Below are 23,868 nucleotides of genomic sequence, written 5' to 3' on the forward strand. Positions count from 1 at the left end.
TAGAACATAAAGGAAATACTATGCAGTCACTACGTTTGCAGCCAGGCAGACCTGGGTTTGAATTGTGCCGCCAGCACTGACTGCTGGGTGATCTGGGCTGATTGCCTTGGCATCTCTGGACCTGTGTTTCTCTCCCTGCAAATGGGTTTGGTAACGCTGCTTCTAGGAGGTGGGGAGCATCCAGTGAGTGGGGTATGTGCGTCTGCTCAAACCCCAGCCTTACCAGACGGTAGGTGCGGAGGTGCCAGGACCTGCCCTCCACAGGGAAGTCCCCCCTCTGACCCCCTGGGGCTGGCAGAGGGCCAGCTGTGGGGCTGCAGGCGGCCTGTAGTCCTTCCCAGCTGCCCCGCCCCAGTGCTGATGACCCGGCCCCTGCCTGTCGGAGGGGCAGGAAGGAAGTGAGGAGGGTAGCCAGCAGCTTCCTCTTTTCTGCCCTGCTCCAGGCGCTGGGCTGTCCCCTCAGTGCCTAGGAGCAGGGGACGGCAGCACCATGGCCCCCCGCGCGGCTGCCGCCCGCCACACCTGCTGCTGCTTCAACGTCCGCATCGCCACCACCGCCCTGGCCGTCTACCATGTGGTGAGTGTGCGTGAGGGCGTGTGGGCGCGTGTGTGTGGAAGAGGGAGGCCCCCATCTACTAAGCCCCTCCGATGAGAGGACCGTCGCCCACCCCCGCTCCGCGGGACCCTGGCCAGGTCCCTTTCCTGCTCCGGGCCTCAGTTTCCCCTTTGTCACCCTGGGGAGGGGGCCCTGCAGCAGCTGCCGGAGGGGAGCAGTGGTGGGAGGGAGGGTCCTCATTCTTAGCGAATGGAACCCACACTGTCTCTGAGGCTCAGTTTCTGCCTCTGTAAAATGGGACAAAAGAGCAGCCGCAAAAGTGCGTCCATCAGAAGCCAGGAATCTCGGGAGAAATGTGGGCTTGGACTGTTGCCGGGAGACAGAGTCAGGCCCCAGGCACAGCCTGACTCTTCCTGGAGGGGTGGGGGGTCCTGGGCTGCTGCGGGCGTGAAGGTGGGACTCTCTCCTTGGTGCTTCTCGCGGTGGGGGGGAGGGGCTGAATCCTCTTGGTTCATAACCCCCAAACCACTGCCTTCTCGCCCCCGAAGGAAACCTGAGATCTTGTGCTAATGGGGGGGGGTGACCTGCCCGGCCCACCTGGCCCGCCTGAGGGGCAGGGGCCCAGCAGTTCCCCTTTGGAAGCTGGCATGCAAACCCCCCGTTCCCCGCTCCCCAGCCGCTGTGGGGCCTTTGACTTTAAACTCCGAGTGACTCTGGGCAAACCACAGCCCCTTGGGGCCAGTGGCTCCCCGCTCTGTCTCAGTGGGTGCAAGTTGGGGTCTCCGTTCTGTCCGGCCTGGACCCAGCCACCCCACCGCACGACTCCGGGCCACACCCAGCTCCCCCAGACCTAGGCGCCTTCCCTCAGGGTGACTCAGGGCCTGTGGTTAACAGTTCTCTCATGAGCCTCGAAGGGCTTCCTCAAAATTAGCCTAAATCCGGCATTCTCTGGGGGGCTGCTGGAAAGTGCTGAAGTCTGGCTGTATCTGCTTCCTGTCTTGAGCAGGGCAGGCAGCGGTGCGGCGAGAGCCCGGCCTTCGGCGGGGCGGTGCTCCTCTGCGGATCAGTGCACAGCCTCTGAGTCCACTCCTGCGTGCAAACTCCTCGTCTCCCCGCTTCCTAGCTGTGCAGCTGCGGACCGCTTACTTAACCTCTCTGAACCCCGGGTTCTTCGTCAAAGATAATAATACCTTTCCGACAGGGCTGTTGTGAGGATTAGGGAGTTAATGTCTACAAGGCACAAAAGCAGAGCCTCAGACGCAGAGCCTGCTGCCGCATGGCAGCCAGAGTCAAGCTGTCAGACCCCCGAGTGCTGGTTCCGGGCGCTGCTCAGGGGTTGTCTCGCGTACGTCCTGCCAGTGTGAGGATGATCGTGAGAGAAGCGAGTGGCACCTGGGCCGTCCCCACGTGAAATCCTTAGGGTCCCTCCCAGCTCAGCCTGGGCTACATTCTCCAAAGGACAGTGATGTCGGCAGCTGTGTCCCTGTGCAGAACGTGCCCCTGGGTCCTGACCCTGGCCCTGCCGCTAACTGCTTGTGTGACCTCGGACAGGTTTCTCTCTGGGGCCTCAGTTTCCCTTTTATAAGATGAGAGGAGGGGACGTGGACTGAGGCAGAGGTTTCAAACGCTAGCCTCTTGTGGGCCAGACAGGTCATGTAAGTGAGTGACCCTGCGCCAGGTCCACCCTGGGGGCTTGTCTCTGCTTCCGCTGATTGTTGTTACAAAAGAATGCGGCCCCAGGAGCTGCTCCCCTGACATTTAGAGAAGCAGGAAACACAGGCTTTTACGCCACATTTTCTGGCATTTCCACGTTGAGGGACCAGCTCAAGGTGAAAGAGAAATCCCTGTGCGGGTTGGACCGTGCCCACACGCGGGCTGCTGGAGCCTGGCATCTGTCCTGAAAACCCCAGGCTCTGTGACTCTTGAGGATTCTTCTTGATTGCACTGCCTGAGGCCCTCACCTGGACAGGATGAAGTGACATCAGGGCCTGCCTGCAGAGCTGGAGAAAGTGTGGGCCAGCGATTAGGGAAGCCTTCTCAGAGGCGGTGCCGCCGGTGGAGGCGTAGAGCCTGGGTGGGGAGGAACGGGTGTGCTGAGTGTAGAGGCTTTGGGGGGGGGTGTGTGGCTTGTATTGGGGACACTACACAGACCAGCCCGGAGGCTTCGGCTTGGGGTGCAGGCCATGCCAAGGGCTCTGAGCGACAAACCAAAGAGTCTGGAACTTCGCTGTAGCGTGCTGTTAAGATTTGGGGCTGGAGAACTCTTTGTCTTGGGGACTGGACTGTCCAACGTAGGATGTTCCGTACCTTGGCCTCTATTCACAAGGTGCTGGTAGCCTCCCCCTGCCCCCCCTCCTGCCCAGTTGTGATAACCAAAAATACCTCCAGACGTTGCCAAATGTGCCCTGGGTGCTAAGTCACTCCCAGTGGAGATGTCTGGTCCTTAGTCCTTAGTTCCAATGCGGGGGGGGGGGGGGTTGTCCTCTGGAGAGGCCTCTGCTCCTTCCCAGAAAGGACAGGGGGCGCTGGGGGGCTTTCCTGTGGCTGCGCGGTGGGGGGCCAGGTGTGCTGTCCTGGCCTCTAACATCTGGATGGAAAAAAGGAAGCTATTGCCCAGATGTGTTGACCGCCCAGGTTGCCATCATCTGGAGTCAGTCGTGGGTGACAGCATTCAGGGTTATTCATAGACTTGGCCTCCCTGGGGAGGGCTAAATCGGGTCTTTGGTGTGTTCAGGCAGCGCTACACTTTACTGGCCATCGGGGCCGTTACTACAGGAGGTCGGGAGGACCCCGGCGTCCGAGGGCTGGGGCGTGAGGGGCTTCCTCAGGCCCTCGCTGGGTTTGTGTCGACCGACCTCAGTCACGGGGTATTTCTGACTCAAACTTGCATGCGTAGGGGAGTCAGAGAACTTTCTTAAATTGGCCTCTCTGGCCCCGGCTCGTCTGGCATCCCAAAGCACGTCCTAGATCCAGGAGAGGAGGCAGGGATGCCCAGAAGACCCTCTTGCCCAGAAATCTCTTCCTCTCTGACTTCTCCCGTCCGAGGCACCCGGACCCCCTTAGGGACGCAGTGCTCGGGTGCCAAAGCGTGCAGCCGCTGTGATTTCAGAACTTTGTAGCCACAGGCGGGGGGGGGGAGGGAAGGAGGCCGGGGCTGGCTGTCTCTGGGCTATAGGGCTGTGAAAGCTCTAGTCGCTTCTACACTCCTGTATTCTCTGTATTCGGTACAATGAGCAAGTATGACTTTTTAAAGGAAGCTTAATTTTAGAACGGTTTTGGATTTACAGAAATGTCGCAGACCCGGTACAGAGAGCCGTGCGCCCCACACCTGTTTTCCCCTAGGGTCAGCCTCTTACACGATGGCTCCCCTGTCACAACTGACGGAAATCCACACTCTATTCAGACTTTCTCAGCTTTTTCCCGACATCTTTTTTTTTCTTTTCCCGTCTCAGGATCCCGTCCAGGATCCCACGACACGTTTAGTCCTCATGTTCCTTAGGTTCCTTGTGGGTGGGACAGTTTCTCAGAACTCCCTTGTTTTTGGTGACCTGGACAGTTTTGAGAAGTCCTGGGCATGCGTTTTGTCAAATATGCATCCAATGGGGCCTGTCTGATGGTTTTCCCCCGGTTAGGCTTGGGCAAGTGTTTTCGGGAGGAAGACCACAGAGGTGAGGGGCCATGCTCAGCACGTCGTATCGAAGGGTATGGACTCCTGACATGTCTTAGCACTGTTGACGGGGACTGTGGTCACCTGGTGGCAGTTGTGTTTGTCACGTTTCTCTCCACTGCTCCCTCCTCCTGTCCCCCCCCCCCTTCCTGCCCCCCCCCCCCGCCCCACCTTCCACACTCTCCCTTTGGGAAGAAAGTCACTTAAAGAATGGGAAGAGGGCACCTGGGTGGCTCAGTTGGTTAAGTGACTGACTTCAGCTCAGGTCACAATCTCACAGTCTGTGAGTTCAAGCCCCGTGTTGGGCTCTGTTCTGACAACTCAGGACCTGGAGCCTGCTTCAGATTCTGTGTCTCCCTCTCTCTCTCTGTCCCTCCCCTGCTCATGCTCTGTCTTTCTCTCTCTCTCAAAAATTAAATAAGCATTAAAAAAAAAAAAAGAATGGGAAGTTATTTCTTGAGGGCAGACAAGCTACATAATGCTTAGGATATTTGGAATTTCTCATGGGAGATTTGTCTGTTTTTCTCATTTGTTATAAAAGGAAACAGGGGCGCCTGGGTGGCTCATTCAGTTAAGCGTCCGACTTCAGCTCAGGTCATGATCTCACAGTTCGTGGATTCAAGCCCTGCATCGGGCTCTGTGCTGACAGCTCAGAGCCTGGAGCCTGCTTTAGATTCTCTCTCTCTCTCTCTCTCTCTCTCTCTCTCTCTGCCACTTCCCTGCTCGCATTCTGTCTTTCCCTCAAAAATAAATATTAAAAAATTTTTTTAAAAGCCAAAATGATTTATTTATTTATATCAGTAGAAATTCATGGATGTTTATTTTATATTTGGGGCTACCATCCAATGCTACTGTATTTACTGGGTTGCTCGAGTATACTGCTTTTTAAATTGGCAAAACAAAGTAAAGCCATCTCTACTATTTGAAGGAGTCTGTCCTTAATGAAGATACATCCTCCAACATGCCGAGCCCCAGGCCAAGGACAATGGTGATAATGGCTTTGCTGGATGACAGTGTGGGGGCACAGATGAGGGGCCTCTTCCCAGTCCTTGAACAGAGTGGGGATGGGGGCAGGGAAATCAGGAGAGGCTTCTTGGAGGCAGTGGCATGCTTAGGGATGAGCAGGCCTGAGCTTGGGGCTGTTGGGGAGAGAAGCACAGGCCAGGTGGAGGGAGCAGCTTGAGCAAAGCCTTGGGGGTGGGAAAGACCATGTGATGTTTGGAACTCGGGGAAGTCCACGAAGCTGGGGTTTAGGGAGGGGTGGCTGTGAGGTGTGGTGGGGGAGGCTGGGCTGAGGCCCTTATTTCATAGCCACAAGGAGGGCTCTCTGCTTGGCCCAATTCTCTCACTTTATAGATGGGAAAGCAGAAGTTCAGGAAAGTTCCCCAGGGACAGGGAATGAGCCGGTGAGTGAACAAATGAATTCCTTACCTGGCTCGTGGCCCGTCTAACTGGGAGACTCTGCCCTCACCCGTCTTCATTTCTTCTTTACGGTCCAGCGCATGGAAGCTTCCTCCTCCAGGAAGCTCTCCTGCTTTGTCTTTCTCGGACTCTCGGGGGCTATTCTTTTCTCCATTTGGGACTGAAAATCAGAGAGCCATCTCCATTGCTAACCTGGGGCAGACAGGCAAGCGCTTTGCTGTCTGGACCTCAGTTTCCTCATCTGAATGGGGTCAGTAGTCTCGGCCTCAAGGGCGAGTGCTTTGGGGCACTGAGCTGATGCGGCCCCGTTGGAGTGAGGAGTGCAGGCTGGTGCCCAAGGTGGGCTGGGGGAGCAGACCACACCTTGGAAAGCTCATCTGTGTGGGGTCTAAAAATAGAGGCCCCAACTGCCAGGTGGGGAAAGCCCCGGATGAAGTCTGTTAGAACCTCCGCCTTCATGCCTGATGCCTCTTTGTGGGGCAGAGAGGCCTCTGTCTGTGCACGGCTTGTAGCTCCGTACCTTCCTGGAGGGGTGAGGAGGTCAGAGGGGTGGGGCAGGGGTTGTGGCCCCTCCTAGTGCCGTGGCCCAGGGGCCGTAGTGGGAACTGAGCTGTGTCCTCATCTTCTGGGATGTGCACCCCACCTTCTAACTTATAAAATACCGGAGGCCCACCTGGCCACTTGAGGGGGCTGTCAGATCCCCTGGACCGATGGGGGGGGGCTCCATGCAGGGGCCCCCCTGGGGGCAAAGTTAAGCATCTCCCGTGTCACCAGACCTGGAGGGCTGAGTGACAGAGCTTTGCAGCCTGTGACAGGAGCGAGGAGAGGCCAGACCCCAGGCTGGGCCTCGTTCTCTTCCCACTTCCTGGTTCTCAGGCCCAAGGTTGAGGGCGGGAAGGGGCTTCCGGGCATGGGGTGTGTGTGGGGTCTCAGTCTTTGGGAATCAGCTGGGTTGGAAGGACCCACTGCTGGCAGAGGAGGGCCAGGTCTGATGGGGTGACACTTCTCAGTCAGCCAGGGGGTGAGTCTCCTATTTTGAGGTCCTGGGACCAGAGCCTCGCTCCGTGCTCACGGCGAGGCCGGTGCTGGTCTCCTGTAGGGAAGGGGCCCGCAGGGGCCCTAATGAGGCGGAAAGCTGAGCAAGAGGCTACAGAGATGAAGGTTCTGGCTCTCTTTCCAGTCCTCAGCCCTGCTGCAGACTGGACCATCCCTCCCCTCTCCCAGCCTCAGTTTCCTCCCCTGTCAAATGGGGGCCAGCGACCCAGAAGCGGGGGCCATTCCGAGACTCACAGGAAACCGGGTGGAGACGACTCAGCACCTAATGAGCGCCCCACAAATGGCAGCTACCGTTGGAGCCCCGTCCGGCAGGAGGGAGCAGGCTTGGGGGCCAGTCGACTGCGCAGCCTGTGGCGGATGAAGGACAAGATCCCGGGGTGGCGGGGGGTGTGTAGGGGGGTCTTGCTCACGGCCCAGACCGTGATGGGGAGGGCATGCTCCTTGGCAGTGACAGGGGAGGCGTCAACTGTAAGACCCGCGGGGGCCCCGTTCGTAGAAACTCAGAGCCCACATGTGAAGACACAGTTTCGATTTCACCTGCACAATGGGGAGAAAATGAGAATAACAGAACTTCCCTCCCGAGGCTGAGATGAGGGCAGAGGTGTGCGGGGCCCAGAGGAGGCCGGGCCTCTCCTCTGTGCCCAGTGGTTATGTTAATTCCCATCATGGCAGCGGGGTGGGGGGGCTTTGCTCTGAGGGTAAATAGGGAATTGATGGCTTATGGGGATCGTTTGGAGCATGCAGGGTGCTCCCCTAGATACTCAGGAAGCTGAGGATGATGGGGTGGGGCCAAGCCTGGAGAACAGCTCTGAGCCCCCTGGAAAGGGCTCCCCGTAAGGGGAGATGTGATGACCCCTCCCCACTCCTGAAATAGCAGAGGCCACTGGGATTCACTGGGCCAGGAATTTCACTGAAAGCCTTTTAGCACCCTGTCTTCTTTCATAGGGACAGGTCTGGGAGGGCAGAGGGCAGAGGGCAGGCCTTGCTGGGCTGTCACAGGCAGGAGGCAGGGGTCCCTGAGGATGGAACGCTGGCCCCCCCAGACGGCCCGGGCCAGCATAAGGTCCTCCCCATGCGGTGCTCCCATCTTGGCAATTCTCACGCTACACTATGATAAACCGAGGCATGCGCCATCTGACTCAGGTTCTGTGAGCTTCCCGCCTTCGGACGAGCTCTCCTCTCCGCCCGCGGTGGTCTTTCTCCTGCGCTACCGGTCCCGAAGTCACGGCCCCCGGGAGATCTCCTGCTCCCCCGTGTCTCCTACATCCCTCCGCCAGCCCAGCCACACGGCCGCTACCATTTCCTGGGGGCCTGCTGGGTGCCTGGCACGGACGACCCCCGGCTGCAATCACCTTACAGTTCCCTGAATGCGGCTTGCCCTTCCCTCTGTCTGGAACATCTTTCCCACTGCCCTTCGGGTGAAAACATCTTTAAGACTTCCTGCTTCTCAGAAGCCTTCTCCCTTCTCAGAAGCTTTCCCGGAGCCCCCAGTCCTGGGCCTCGAACTCCCAGTAGTCACCCCCATCCCGAGGCAGCCCCTCACAGCCCACCCCTGGAGCCCTGTGGATCACGTCCTCTGGCCTGGAGGCCCGGAAACCTGGTGTATCTTTCTAATATCCCCAGGGCCCGTCACACAGTCCATGCCAGCTAATCACGTTTCAAGGTGACATTTGCAAACCTTCTAGGGACGCATCACTTACATATCACGAGTGCACGTCTTGAACGTTTACAAAGCGAACACACCGTGTGACCTCCACCCAGATTACAAAGTAGGACAAAGCCAGCACCCAGAGGCCCCGAGTGACATCTCCTCGTCACCACCCTTGCGCCACTGGCTTCTTCCAACATGTGTTCTAGAACTAACCAGGATGAGATTTCACAGCGGGTGCCATGCTGTGTCTGGCTTCCTTCTCTCATGCTGTGTCTGTGACCCTCTTCTGCGTTGCCGGGCGTAGCCAGCAGCCCGGCTGTATGATGTTTCACTGAATGAATGTACCGCCGTGTATTTGCCTGCCCTCCTGCGGGAAGGCTGTTTCTAGTCTAGGGCTATTACAGATAGGGTGGCCATGGCCCTGGGGACTGGTGGTTGGGTGTCCACACACAGGCACTTCTGCTGGTCAGTGGGTCTTTCTTTTTTTTTTTTTTCCAGTGGGTCTTTCTGAATCACTTCATCTGCTGCTCATAGTGGGCGGATCCTTCTCTCTGTTCTGCAGATGGGGTAACTGAGGCCCAGAAGGTGGGGGCAGTGAGCAGGGGAAGAGGCCGGGGAGGGCAGCCTGGCTGGGGCCACCGTGGAGCCCTGGCTCCGGGTGGGGAGGGTGGTAGATGATATCTGGGCTGGCTGGGGAGGTGGCTGGGGTGATAGTGCTGTGGGGGAATGGCCCCCACCCAGTGGCCCTGATAAACGTCGCAGGAAGTATGGGTGGCGGGGGAGGGGTGGGGAGGGAGAGCTTCCTCTTGACGTTGATGCATCTGGCTGTCTTATCCTCCTCCCAGATAAGCGGGGGTGGGGAGGCGCAGGGAAAACAGAGTGGGCAGGAGAGCTTTGGTGGTGATGATGGTGATGATGATGATGGCCCGAGTGCACAAGAGCCCTGGGGTCCCTAAGCCACCAGAGGCAAAGGACACGGGGTCTGGGTGGAGCAGCCCTGCGAAGGGAGAGGGGGCAGGAAGGGGTACGCGCCCGGGACTCATTTCCCATTTTGCAACTTGCATTATGTGTTGAGGGAGGGTTGAGGGCAAGCCCGGGCCTGGCTCCTTGTGCAAACTCAGCCAAGTCACACACAGTCCCCCCCCCTCCCTGCCCCAGCTCTCCTCGGATGTAAGTGGGGGGGGTGCACAATCTGACCTCGCAGGTTTGTCAGGAGTAAATAAAGTGAAAGGCCAGGGAAGTGCTCTGCACCAGCTGGCACGAAGTAGGTGCTCACTGAGGGGTGGGTCTCTGTAAATGGTGCCCCTGGAATCTCAGAGGCTGGGGCCCTGCCTGCCTGCTCCTGGTGTGTCCTGAGCACTGGGTGGTCCGGAAAGTGGGCCCACCTTCCCGGGCAGGGAGGTGGTGGCAGAGCCCCGGAGACGGGGAACTCATGTCCCCGCCAGCCTCACTGTGATTGCCGTCACCACAATTGAACCGAGGCGCCACCACAGTCATCAGCATCTGCAGAGACATCAATGACCACTTCCCAGCACGTTCCCCTGGACTGACTCTATCACCACCACCCCGGCCACAGCCACGGTCACAAACGTCATCGTAACTGTCACCATCATGCCAAACCCAGCCACGCGACAGCCAGTCCTCATCTCCCAGCAGTATCCCCGGACTCAGCCCCACCCGACACGCATTTTGTCCCTTACAGGCAGCCGTGTCTTCACCGCCACTGTGGCCGTGGCCGTGTTCCGTAGCGACCCCCTTCCTCCCGCCGCTCCTCCTGCAAGCCCTGCTCTCTCTGTTCCAGCTCTAGCTGTTGGGTGCACCTCAGAATCCCCAGGAAAACATAGAAAATCTCCCAGCTTCCCGGCCGGCTCAGCTCAGGGAGGTTGTGTTTGAGAAAGAAGGGGCAGGTAGGGGTAGGCAGGGGACTGAGCCTGGGAAAGAGCAGAGGGAAGAAGTGAAGGGGAGGGATGGAGGGCAGGAGTGGCAGCCGGGTGGGCTGAGCTGGGTCAGGACTGATGTGATCTTGCAGCCTGAGCCCTGGCTCGGTGTCAGCACTGAGGCTGACCCTGGCTCTGCGACAGACTTGCTGTGCGAACTTGGGCTGGTTGTTGTGTCTCTCTGGGTCTCACTTGCCCGTTGGTAACATCCCCTACCGCGGGGCGGCATCCCTGCCCATGAATTTCCCTGGGTCTGCATTGCCAGCCTCTGGGCCTCTGCATATGACAGTCCCTCTTCCTGGAATGCTTTGTTCTCTTCTCTGTTGGGAAACTCCTACCTATCCTTCAAAACCCTACTCACTTTTCCCATTGGTGAAACCCTCCCTGAGTCTTCCAGACAGTGGTGATCACTCCCTCATCAGGGACCCTCAGTCCTCTGCATGTCCTTTGTGGTGACTCTGAACACACAGGTCACGCATGGTTCACACCCAGGGACTGTGCCACCAGCAAGCCAGGCCAGGATGAGTGGCTTAGCTAGAGAGCACCTGGGGCCGTTATGTGCTCAGAGAGCCTTTGCTGGACGAACAAACACAGGGAGTGAATGAATGCCGACACAGACGAATGCACACTGCCCGACCGTATTTGTTTATGGAGCCCCTGCTGGAAGGCTGGGCCCCACGCTGCCATGTCATTTGACCTGACAGCCACCCCGCGGGGCGAATCTGGTTAACGTCCCCATCTCCCAGACGAGGAGGCAGGCTCAGAGAGGTTAGTGGCTTGCTCAAGGGCACAGAGCTTGGGTTGGACCCCGACCACCCGATCCAAGCGCCCTGGCTCTTCCTTGCCTGATCCCACCGCTGAAGAGGAAAGGCAGGGAGAAAGGTGCTGCTGCGGGGGAGAGGGGGGACAGGTGGAGGAGCGGGCTTGTGGGAGGAGAGGGGCCCTGTCCTGTCCCAGGGGGTCGTGGGCCAGGGCCCAGCCAGACCCTCAGAGCTCTGGGAGAAGGCAGCTCTCTGTCCAGGGGGGTAGCAGCAGGGGTGTGGCAGGGGCGAGGGAAGGTGAGGGCCAGGGGCCCGGGACATCGGGACATCCTGGGGTCTCCGGGTCCCTCCCAGTGTACACAGTAGGATCACTAGTTAATTTCCGGGAACCTCAAAGGCTCTTGGTTGGGGGCTTGGGTGGAGCGGTGAGGGCCTGCGGATGAGCAGAGCACAGCTCCAGGTGGGCAACCCTGGGCGGCCTAGGTGTGACATGCCCTAGTTTGCAAGGAGGGGCGCACATGGGGGTGACCCTCCTCATTGACCAGAGCGGGTAAGCCGAGGGCAGGGAGGAGTCAGGACCTGGCCAGGGTTAGGTGAGGCAGTGAGGGTGGCCTTTGGTGGCCCTGGGTTGGAGGTGTCCAGAGCTGCCGGGGGGAGGGTGGGCAGATGGTAAGACCAGGGGCCAGGCCCCCTCAGCCCTGGGTGGAACCCTGGACCCTGGGAGCCCAGGCAACAGGGTTCAGATCCCTGGTGGCCATGTAAGTTCTCTTCTGTGAGCCTCTGTTTTCTCATCTGTAAAATGGGGAAAATGTTGCTTCTCTGGCAGGGTTTTGGGAGACTGCAATGTAAGCCTGTGTGTGTAGGTCTGAGCACACAGTAGGTACTCAATAAATGTCAATTCCTCCCCATCCCGTCTCCTAGGGAGCTGAGGCTCCTATCTTTCTCCTGGATTGGGGCCAGTGTCTTCTGCTGAAGGTCAGGGGGCTGGCAGAGAGTCTGAGTCAGATTCTAAGTTTGCCTGGCTCTGGGCTGGTTCCTGCCTTCTACGGGCCTCAGTGCTCTCACCCAGCAAATGGGCACAGAATGATCTCCCTCCCTTGCAGGGCTGTTGAGAAGGTGGGATGGAGGGAAGGCTGAGCCTGGTTTTAAACACAGGCGATTCTTACACAAGGAAGACCACTTCTGGCACCTGCTGACCTTGCACAAACTGCAGGCAGAGAGGGGGTGGTGCCCCTCTGACTCTGCCCTCCTGGGGCGCAGGCATGGGGGCGGAGAGGCGGGCCAGGCTTCCAGCAGAGGCAGGAAGAGGTTAGGAGGGGCTGGAAGGACAGTGGAAGAAGGAATCAAACCTAGGGCCCATTGGCCTGGGTTTGAATCCTAGCCCTAGAGATTTCCAGCTGGAGGCCACAGGCAAGTCACTAGACCTCTCGGAGCCTCCCTTTCCTCATCTGTGAAGTGGGGGTGGGAGTGTTCGGAAGAGTTCCTTTGCTGGGTGTGGGAGGACTGTGGGGATGGTGTGGGTCGCATGGAGGGCATACACGTGTCCCTGCCCTTCCCTCCTCTTCTCAGGGCCACAGGATAGGGTAGGGGTGGGGCGGGAGGGGGCGGCTGTGATGCCAAGAGCAGGATCGCAGGCACAGTGGCAGGGCTGTGAGCCATGTTTTGGGCCAGAATTGAAGGACTGGAGACAGCTGTGGGTTAGCCTTGGTCTCCAAAGTGCGGTGATGCCCGAGGTGACCACAGGGGCCTCAGGATGACAGTATTAGGGTTTCCAAAAATTTCCACTATATTCTTTATCAACTTCTGGATGTGTGTGTGTGTGTGTGTATGTGATAATGTTCATGGTAACCAGAACAGTGGCACGTGCATAAGGTTTTGAAATAAAGAAATATAGAGGAGTATGTTCAAAAGGTTTTACTGACCCAGGTACATGGTCAAAATATCTGCCCTCTCTGGGGTACGGGCTAACGGGGCACTGAGGTTTGGGGAGCAGGGTGTGAGCCAAGGAATCAGGAAGGCCCTAGGAGACTTGGCCTCCAGTCTCCACTCTGTCCCCAACTTGCTGTATGTCCTTGGGCAAGCCCCCTAACCTCTAAAACAAGCTCCTAAAACAAGCAGAGGGAGCTTATAAAATGAGTGGGGTAGAGGCTCTTTTGAGCAGCTGGAGGTCAGGATTGTCTGATGCTGAGCTTCGTTTGGGACTTTCCACGTGCCCTTCTAAGCCCAGCTGCATCTTATCCATGGTTTGCTCTCATACCCCCAGGGATGGGGAGCTCACCACCTTGCAGGGTGCCCTATTCTCTCCTGGATGAAGTTTTCATCTACCTCCCTTCCTCCTTCCCTCATTAAAGGTGAAATGGAGGCGGGGTGCAAGGGGCTGAAACCCCAGCATTTCGGGGCTGGGGAAGCAGCTCTTTACTCTTGGGGCTGTTTCCTGTGGGTGCCAGCCACAGCCCCCACAGTATCTGCCTTCCGCTCGGGGCTGCTCTCTACCTTTCTGGTGAAACAAAGCCTTTTATTGGGTCAGCTCGCACCAGGTAGAAGGGGCAGCTAGAGCGAGCTCGCTGTCCAGCCCCTGGCACCCTGCTCCTGGTACCGCTCCACCACCTCATGTAAGCTCACATCAGCCAAAAGCAGAGTGTGTTTGCTGAGCCCCCACTGCAGGTCCCAGGCTTGGTGTTTTGCAAACACCATGCTATTCCTTACAAAGTCCAGTGATTGCCAGGTTCCAGATGAGAAGGTTCCAAGAGGTGAAATGACTTGCCCAAGGTCACATACTGATCTGGATTCAAATCCACCTCTGTCTGACCTGGAGCTCAGCTCTTCACCGCTCTCCGGTTCTGTCCCTTAGTGCCCCCGTGAACAGAATGTAACATGGCAGGAAGACAAATTGAGACCTGTGTCTGAACTTAAAAAAAACAAACCACATAATCAGCAAGGGGGAAACAGATGGTAGGTGTCAGCTGAGCATGAGTGACTAGTGCAGGGCCCCCCAGAAAGCCAGTGTAAACTCACGCCATGTTAATAGAGGTAGGGCAACCACTACAAGGAAGGAGATAGTCTGGTGATTCTCAGTGTGGGCGGATGGTGCCTGGAGACCGTGTTCTGAACACAGTAGAAGTACTTAAATAGAGGCTGCATGGCACAGGAATCCTGCATTGGAAGGCAGAGGGCACAGGCAAGATCATGTCCAAGGTCCTTTCAAAGTGCAGTTTTGTGGCTGGACTTCAATTGTCACCAGGGCCACAACACTCAGGCCTATCAGATTTGGATGAGGTTTGTTCATTTGTCAGTCTGTCTGTCTATCCATCCATCATCCATCCATCATCCATCTATCTGTCCATCCACCCATCCATCCATCATCCATCCATACATCCACCCATCCATCCGTCCGTCCATCCATCCATCCACCCATCTATCCATCATCCATCCACCCATCCATCCATCCATCCACCTATCCATCCATCCATCCATCCATCCACCCACCCACCCATCCATTTATCCATCATCCATTCATCCATCCACCCATCTATCCATCCATCATCCATCCATCCATCCATCCGTCCATCCACCTATCCATCCATCTATCATCCATCCGTCCATCTGTCCATCCATCCATCCATCAATCAATCATCCACCCACCCATCCACCCATCCATTCAATATGATAGCTAGAGCAGTGAGCAAGAAAGACACAAGCCTTCCCTGCTTGGAACCTCTAGTCCAGTGGAAATAATAGCAATAACAATAGTAAGCATAAGTGAATTATTCCATCTGGCCCCACTACAACCCTGTGAAGCAGGCATTATTATCCCCAGTTTGCAGATGGAGAAACTGAGGGCACCTGGGGGACGGGATTGATAGGGCTCCCCGGGATTCATGGAGCAGGTGCTCTCAGGCCTGTGTTGAGAATTCCAAGAGCTTGAAGCTTTATGTACTCAGATGCCGTGACTAAGATCCCATCATGCCCAGAGCCTGTTGTTATAAAAAACGGGGGAGAAGAGGGACCAGTCATTGGTGGCGGACCTCAGGCCCCTCCCTGCCAACCTTGACCTTCAACAGTCACAGTTATTGTTTTATCAAGAACCAGGCATGGTTCTAAGTGCTCTCCCAAGATGCTCTGACTTACTCCTCATAATAACCTTAGGTAGCTACTAGTACGATCCTTATTTTACAGATGGGAAAACTGAGGCACAGAGAGACTGAGTAACTAGATGAAGCTCACACAGCAGGGAACAGGAAGGAGGACTATGGGCTTGAGCTGTCTCTCTGTTTAGGCCACACCTTTACCCAGGATGCTCCATGGGCCTGGCCTTCCATCTCCTCCAGGAACCTCCTCACAGGCCCCGGATTGCCTGCTACCAGGGTGGGAGGGAGCAGGGGTGGGGGTGTGCGGGCCTCGCTGATGGTCGCTCTGTCTGCCCACAGATCATGAGTGTATTGCTGTTCATCGAGCACTCGGTGGAGGTGGCCCACGGCAAGGCCTCCTGCAAGGCCTGGCAGACAGGCTACCTCAGGCTCGGTAGGTCTGGCAGGAGGGGGAGGGGACCCAGGGGGCCCCCCCCCCCTCGGCTGTAGGTAGGACCCTGCTGGGGTTTGATGCCCTGCCTCTTCCCTTCTGAGCCTCAGATCTTTCATCTGCAAATGGAGATCTGTCCCCACCCAAGTCTCTAGGTGGGAGAGCAGAGGGGCTGGTGCTTGGCAAACCTAACCAGCCTGGGCTGGTGATGTTGTCCCCTCACGCCTCTGTCAATGGCTGCCCCCAACGCTGGAATAAACTGGAACCTCCCGGCGGTGGGACCTGGCCTCTGAGAACCTGTCCGGCTGCACTGTGCAGCATCCCTTTGCTCCCTGCCCCAGCGGTGCTGACCCCACCGAGCTCAGCCCTGTCCCAGACAGGCCACCTCCTCAGAAGCCCTCCCTGATCTCGCCCTGGCTAGAGCAGACCCAGGCCACCCTCCCACCCTGCAACCTGTGTTGCCCGAAATGTCCTGTCTTTGTGGTCCCCAAGACTGAGAACTGCAGGAGGCCAGGGCCTGGGCTTGCTCCTTCATTGTCACAGCCACACCACACCAGTGGTTCCCAATATGTGGTCCCCAGAACCTGCATGGGGTTCCCGGGGGCACCTCTGGGCCGCTCACTGCTCTCCCTTGCCTTTCAGCCAACCTGATCTCCAGCTTCCTGCTCATCACCATGCTCTTTGTCATCAGCTTGAGTCTGCTGATTGGAGTGGTCAAGGTGAGAGCTTGGTTGGGCGAGGGGGAGGGGGAGGGGGTGGGGCCCTGGGGATTGGCAAGGAACCCCCAGATGCCTTCCCGCCCCCCTTCCTGTTCACACCCACTGAGTGGGCAGCACTGGCTGTCAAAGGGTGGGAGCTGGGTATTTTGGGACCCCCTCCCCCGCCCCTCACCCTAGAGATCTTCACGCTTACTTACTGTTTGGAAAGCCTCGTTTCCATGCCAGGCTCCTCGGGCTGGAGGCCTTGGTTCCCCATTAAAATGCACGCTCCCTGGGTGGGGGCTCGCGCACCGATGCTCTGGTTGTCATAGCTGGTGACCCATATGCTCGTGAGCTGCAAATGCAAGCAGGGAGTTTTGACAGCGGAAAGAGGAAGGGTCATTCTGAGGCGTGGGGACAGAGGAGAAGGCAGTGCGTTTTGTCCTCAGTGAGAGGAACCAGAACAGAGGGGAGTGTAGACGCCTCCAGCTCCGTTCCACCCAGCGAGCAGATGACAGAGAGACAGACAGACTGTCCCTGGGCCCCCAGGGGACAGGAAACCAGGGCCTCGCCACACAGCTGCCAGAGCCTGACCCAGCAAGAGAGTTTTGGGAAGGATTTTACCCCGTGCAGAGCGGGCTCCCGGGGTGCTTGAGCAGCAGCGCAAGTGGTCCGGCTAGAAAAGTGGATCAGGGAGTCCCGGAAGGCTCTGAGATTGAGCCTGGGTTGTTCTGGTGGCCTCCTGAGTGATTTTAGCCAGCCATCTGGGAGACCACAAAGCCACCCCCCCTGTGATTTTGTCCCCAACAGCAGGTTCAAATGCACTCATACTGGCCACCGGAGTCACTAGCTTTCAGTTGAAGGAGAGGGACTCCAGCCTCAGGCTCCCAGGGGCTCTAACCATGAAGGAACACCCTGGGAGTGGTCACACAGGGAAGGGTCCCGCCCAGTGCAGACTCTTCCCCACCCCCGGACTTTGCTCAGCCCTCTTCTGCCTCCATCAGCCTCCCATTTCCCTCATGGTTCTTTCCAGATCTAGCCTTAGCATCCCTACGTCCAGGAAGTTCCCTCTGATCCCTCCTCATCTGTGAAATGGGTTCTTGAGAGCAAACTGGGTCAGACCCTGCCCCTGGAGGCCCCGGGGGCGCTTATCTCTGTAGATGGGAATGTTCCCCGTGTCTCCTGGGACATCGAGATGCCTTGCGTTCAGGGCCTGGGGCTGACCTTCTCCCTCATCCCCAGAACCTCCCTCAGAGGAGGGCACATGGGTCCATGGGGAATGACCTCAGCCGATCCAGGAGGGAGAGGGCCATACTCCCCAGGGAAGGGAGCTGCCGGTGATGGGGGTGGGGGTCCCTGGGGGGCGTCTGGCTGCGCAGGGCTCCCTGACTGTGCCGGGCCTGTCTTCCAGAACCGGGAGAAATACCTGCTGCCCTTCCTGTCCCTGCAAATCATGGACTTCCTGCTGTGCCTGCTCACCCTGCTGGGCTCCTACATCGAGCTGCCCTCCTACCTCAAGTTTGCCTCCCGGAGCAGCCGGGCGGTGAGTACCCAGCCCTGACCCACGTCCCATGACCGGCCCTGCCCGGGGAGGTGATAGAGGCTCAGGCTGGTGAGGGGGGGAGTCCCCCGGGCCCCTCCGGAGGTGATGAGCCCAAGCCCAGTCAGATCACCCCAGGTCTCCTCCTCTGTAAAACATGCCTGTGACGGCACATCAGCATGTGTCACGGGCATCAAGTGAGGGAAGTGTATACAGGGGGCTCAGCACCTTGCGGGTAACCAGCCACAGGGAGGGCGCATGCCCATCTCAGCCTCCAGCCCCTGCTTTGTCCCTCCTTTGCGACCGAGCAGAAGGAAGGAGGGTAAAGATGATTGAAGCCAATGCTGAGGGCGAATATCCCGTGACAGAGGGTGCCAGTCCCTGACTCGCCGCCCCAAAAGTGATCTTCAAACTTCCCCTAACTGTTGCCCTGGAAGAGACTGAGTAGTTGGACGCAGGCTGGGCATCAGGAGCCCCCCGGGCCGGCTGCCAGCCCTTGGCGGGAATCTGAGAAACGGGCGTCCGTCTCTTTCCGGGTGCTGTGGGCTAGACAGTCACTGGCATCCCTGGCTGACTCTCTGGGCTGAGGGAGCACTGCGTGCCCCACAACGCGGGGACCTCTGGGTCAGGGCTTCATCGCCGGTTGTCTCCTTCCTCCTGCCTCCTCTGCCCTCCCCAGGGCACCCCCAAGGTCCCCCTGATGGCGCTGCAACTGCTGGACTTCTGCCTGAGCGTCCTGACCCTCTGCAGCTCCTACATGGAGGTGCCCACCTATCTCAACTTCAAGGCCATGAACCACATGGTGAGTCAGGGCTGGGGGGCGCTCGCATCATGGCTGTGTGGCCTTCAGCAAACTGCTTGCCCTCTCTGTGCCTCATCGCTCAGGCTGGGCTCCCTACCTAAGTGGAGCCTGGGGTAGGCGGACTCTTGTTATGCGAGTGATTTATTGAGGGAGCGCTCTCTGGAAGTCACTTGAAAAGGAGTCAGAGAGGGGCGCCTGGGTGGCTCAGTCGGTTAAGCATCCGACTTCCGCTCAGCTCATGATCTTGTGGTTTGTGAGATCGAGCCCTGTGTGGGGCTCTGTGCTGACAGCTCAGAGCCTGGAGCCTGCTTTGGATTCTGTGTCTCCCTCTCTCTCTCTGCCCCTCCCCTGCCTGCACTGTCTCTCTCTCAAAAATAAATAAACATTAGGGGCGCGTGGGTGCTCAGTTGGTTGAGCATCCAACTTCGGCTCAGGTCATGATCTCACACTTCATGGGTTCGAGCCCCATGTCGGGCTCTGTACTGACAGCTCAGAGCCTGGAGCCTGCTTTAGATTCTGTGTCTCCCTCTCTCTCTTCTCCTCCCCTGCTCACACTCTGTCTCTCTTTGTCTCTCAAAAAGAAATAAAAGTTAAAAATTTTTTAAAAAAAAAAAGTAAAGGAGTCAGAGAAGCAGGAGAGACAAAGCAAAGAAGCCAGACGGACGTGCGACTTTGGGAGCGTCCCTGCTCGATCCCAGAGGGTGCCCTGGTGTGTGAATTGTGTCGCAGAGATAATATTCATCTTTTTATAGCTGTCTGGGAAATTGTCCCCAGAAGTAGTGACTTGGAATGGCGAGGCTTAGCTGGATTGTCAGGGTGTCTTATGAGGTTACCCCTGAGGCAGGGGTGGGGGCTGTGGACGCCAAGGGCTTGACTGGGCCAGGAGGGCTCACTCCCAAGATGGCTCACTGGCATGGCTGGGACGTCCCTCCCAGGTACTTTCAGACTGGGTGGCTCTGCCCTCTGGAGAAGGGCATCCAGTGGCCCCAGTGCAGCCGGGGGACGGGTGCTCCAGCCGGGTAGGACCACTGGGCGGGTATGCTTAGCTCGCTGTCATGCCGTGTCATTTCTCCGCGCGCGGACGCTGGAAGGGTTCCTTGAGGGCTGAGGCACTGACTCGGCCCCCAAATCTGTTGCAGAATTACCTCCCCAGCCAGGAGAGTGTGGCCCACAGCCAGTTCATCAAGATGATGATCATCTTCTCCGTCGCCTTCATTACCGTCCTCATCCTGAAGGTGAGAGGCCCCGCCCCACAGCTCTGGGAAAGCCCAAGCCCGCCCACACTGGCTCCTTGGGCCCCACTTGGGCTCCCTGGGAACATCCCGTTGACAGGGAGGGGATCCTCGAAGACCACCCGCGCTCAGGTGTCAAGGACTTAACATGTAACCGGGAGAGACCCTCATCCAGGAAAGGAGGAGGTGTTCGGTTTGGAACTAGATTCAGAAAGTCTTGGATGTGGGGCGCCTGGGTGGCTTAGTCGGTTAAGCGTCCGACTTTCGCTTAGGTCATGATCTAGCAGTTCGTGGGTTCGAGCCCCGCGTCGGGCTCTGTGCTGACTGCCAGCTCGGAGCCTGGAGCCTGTTTCAGTCTGTGACTCCCTCTCTCTCTGACTCTCCCTTGTTCACGCTGTCTCTCTCTCTCCTAGAAATAAATAAAACATTTAAAAAAAAAAAAAGAAAGAAAAAAAAAAAGAAAGTCTTGGATGCGACTCCCAGCTCTCCCCTTGCTAGCTGTGTAGTTGGTGTTCCAGCCACTTCTCTCTGGGCCTTGGCTATCATCTGTGAAAAGGACATAATTAATATTGCTTTGCCCCTGTCACGGGTTTATATGACTCAAGCACCAAAATAGATGGGTCCTGAGGCCATATTACTAGAGGTTTGGTGATGAGGGAGGGAGGGGAATGGTTTTATTCTTCTCTGGGGTGGTCCGGCCCAGAGGGTAGAGTCCCCTGTCAGGTCCCAGACTGGAGTGTGTTAATAGCCGCATGACCAGGAGGGTGGAGAGATAAGAACCCTGTCACCTGAGGGGGCCGAGGAAACCAGGGCGATCCAGCTGAGAAAAGAGATGAGTCAAGGGGGACACGATCACTGCCTCCAAATACCCGAAGGACCGTCATGGGGATTCCAGAGGCAGCCCTGGAACCCATCACCCAGAGCCACGGGGAGGCTGACGGCAACTCCGCAGAACTTTAAAGTGTTCTTTTCTGCTTCTGAAAAGATGAGCAGAAAGGAGGCAGTCAGCTCACCACCCACCACCCTCAGGGACCACGTCCCCATATCTGGGTGCATTTCCTCCCTGTCTTTCTGTGTAACCGGATGTCACTGCCTCCTTTAAGGCAGCCTGGAAATAGAACTGCACTCCTTTGAACCTTCCCTCTAAGGGCCGACCCGGCACAAGGGCTTTAGTGAGGTGCAATGAGAACTTTCTGGAAGGCTTGGGGGGACCGGCTCGGGGGTTGACGTCACACACAGTGCTGGAGAACAGCTCCCCGAGGCTCACCACACAGCCCCCCTTCTTTACCCCCCAGGGTCCCACACGCTGCCTCCCTGGCCACCCGCCCCCTGCTAGTTTTCCAGGCCCCTCCCACTTCATTTTTTTGTAATTCATTTTATTCATTCCCCGCCACCTCTGCGTCCCCATCACCGGATTCCATCCCGTAAAACAAGAGAGCTTCCCAAGACCCACTCTCCTCCCTTTAGGGGCAGAGAGAGGCCTATTGGCTATTGTCTCTTGAACAGATTCTCCGGGGCTTCATTACCCCCCCACCCCCCAGGTCTTACATCAGCCACTAAGAGGAACCAGTTGCTCACATCATCTGCCAGATGTCTACATCTGCGCATGTAGTTTTTCTGCACTTATAGACACGGATACTGCTGCCTACACTGTTTTGTAATCTGTTCTAAAGAATGACATATCCTAAGCAATTTGGAAGAAAAGGTTTCCCACCATCATCCTTGGTTCAAGAAGGACAGGGCCGTCTCAGGAGGTAGTGAGCTTCCCGCCTTGGCAGGGGGTGTAGAAGAACGATTTGTATGACCGTTGCCAGGGAGGCTGGAGGGGGACCCGGAAGCCCCCAGAAGCCCCCTTCTGCACTAGGTCTGGAGCACCTGGGGCTGGCCGGTGAGGCACCCCTCAACTGGAACAGGGCTCTGAGAAGCAGCGGCTGGATGCTGCCTTCCGGGCGGAGCTGGGGGTCCCCGGGAAGTGCCCAGCCGAGGCCCTGGATGCGCTGGGACAGCGGGAAGAAGGGTCAGCAAAGCAGAACCTGACCCGGCTCTTTTTCCAGGTCTACATGTTCAAGTGTGTGTGGAGATGCTACAAATTCATGAAGTACATGAACTCAGCCGAGGAGAGGAGCGGCTCCAAGGGGCTCCAGAAGGTGAGCCGGGGCAGGTTCAGCCCTGCCGTTTGCTGTGTCATTTGGGGCAAGCCTCTCCCCCTCCCTGGGGATGCTAGAAGACTAAGATGCTACCCTGTGCTGGAGGCGGGGGTATATAGCCCAGAGTGAATCCAGATACAGAGACCTGATTGCAACTCAGGGTGAAGCATGGGGGAATGACAGCGTAGAGGAGGTACTTGGCCTCATCTGGGGTATCAGGGAAGGCTTCCTGGAAGAGGTGACACTTGACCAAGTCTTAGGCTGTCAGTTGATACAAGTTAGCTGGAACAGGGGAAGGGGCCTTCTAGGCAGAGGGATGGGGTGGACTTAGAAGCAGCCGATTGGAGATGTGACCGGCCAAGTGCAGCTGGTTTAAATTTCCGGTGTCAGTTTCCTCACCTGTAAAATGGGGATTGTTTTAGTCAAGACTCTTTTGGTTGCAAATGGCAGAAACCAACTCGGTCTGACTCCAGTGCAAAAAGGGAATTTATTAGCTCCCAGGACTTGAAAGTCCAGTGTAAGGCTGGCTCGGGCTGGCTGACTTGTGACATGGAGGTGCGATCTCACTCTCTCCATCCCTTGACTCTCCTCTTCTCAGTGTTCGCTCCATTTGCACTAGCCCTTTCCTTGTGGTGGCAAAACGGCTGCCAAAGTCCCTAGGTTGACGTCCCACCCTCCCGGCAACCCCAGCAGAAAGTCCCAGCAGCTTGTCTGATGGACCAGCCTGGGTCACAAGCCTGTCCCCAAACCAAGGATGATAGCCAGGGGGGATGAAATTCTACTTGGCGTGGCCGTAGGGGTCCCATGTCCCCCCACCTTGGGTTTAAGGGGTGGGACCACTTCTGAAAGCATGTGGACCGAGAACGTTTTCCCAGGGAAAACAGTGCATGGTGACCCAAACAAGGCGGCTTGAGGCTGAACAGGTAGAGGCAAGCCTGTCTCCCATAGGAATAGACCCTACACCTGCCTCGTGCATGCACAGTAAGTACGCAGGGTACTTGGTGTACAAGGTGCTGGTCATCATTATTCATTTGGCCAGAGGTGGGCATTGGGCTCCAGGTTGGGAGCCTGGTTCCTTCCGGCCGATCTTCAGCCCTCATCTCTCTGTCGCTCCCAGGTGGTCCTGCCGACCTACGAGGAAGCTATGTCTCTGCCATACAAGACTCCAGACGGGGACCCAGCGCCACCCCCCTACTCGGAGGTGTGATGTCCGCCAGGCCCCAGGCCTGCTGCTGGGAAGGGCGGAGTTATCTCGCAATCCGCTTCTTCTTCGCTTTGGTGGCCCCTGCGGCCGCGGGGTGAACTGCCCGGCTGACTTCCGGACAACTGGCCCATGTCCCCCCTGCCCACCGGCCTGCTTTTCCTGTGGGGCCCGGGAGATGGATGCTCACAACGGGGTTGTCACTTGTGGCTGGCGGACTCCTTGAGTCTTTCAGAAATTCCAACAAACCTCAACTTATTTTGATCAACGCTAACCTTTGTTTCAACCGCTCGTCGTTCTAAATTCAGTGGGTTTGGTTAAACAGCTCGCACCTTGACCAGTTGAACCACGAGGCTGACTGATCAAAAACACACTTCTCAGGGCAGGGAGGTAGCAACAGCCCTTCGCCTTGGCTTTTAGGCAGTTTTCTATTCACACGACAGACAAGTCCTCCCCCCCACCAAGCCCAGACCTCCAATTTTTTCAGATCGCTTGTTTCAGCTGTTTCGGCCAGCCAACCATGAGGGACAAAATTCAATAAGAATAATAATGATACAAATCAAATTAGCCCCCAAGCCATTCCATGCAATCAAGTCCAATAACTGGGCACCCACTCTGGTCAATTTGGTACTGCCGAGCGACTGAATAAATTGTTCATTCAAATAAAAATTCAGGCAGTT

The 23,868-nt window shown here is 57.2% G+C and overlaps 1 protein-coding gene across 1 annotated transcript; it reads left to right on the forward strand.

Moving 5' to 3' along the window:
- Positions 1-418: 418 nt before the first annotated feature.
- LAPTM5 (lysosomal protein transmembrane 5) lies at positions 419-23,292 on the forward strand. The gene is made up of 8 exons (XM_039233541.1): positions 419-577; positions 15,478-15,571; positions 16,211-16,287; positions 17,678-17,809; positions 18,486-18,608; positions 19,748-19,843; positions 21,895-21,987; positions 23,105-23,292. The coding sequence occupies exons 1-8, from the start codon at positions 491-493 to the stop codon at positions 23,192-23,194; spliced, it is 792 nt and encodes a 263-aa protein (XP_039089472.1). The 5' UTR covers positions 419-490; the 3' UTR covers positions 23,195-23,292.
- Positions 23,293-23,868: the final 576 nt, after the last annotated feature.

This window comes from Hyaena hyaena, unplaced genomic scaffold (genome assembly GCF_003009895.1).
Source record: "Hyaena hyaena isolate Hyena2069 unplaced genomic scaffold, ASM300989v1 scaffold_3, whole genome shotgun sequence".
Classification (NCBI taxonomy): Eukaryota; Metazoa; Chordata; class Mammalia; order Carnivora; family Hyaenidae; genus Hyaena; species Hyaena hyaena.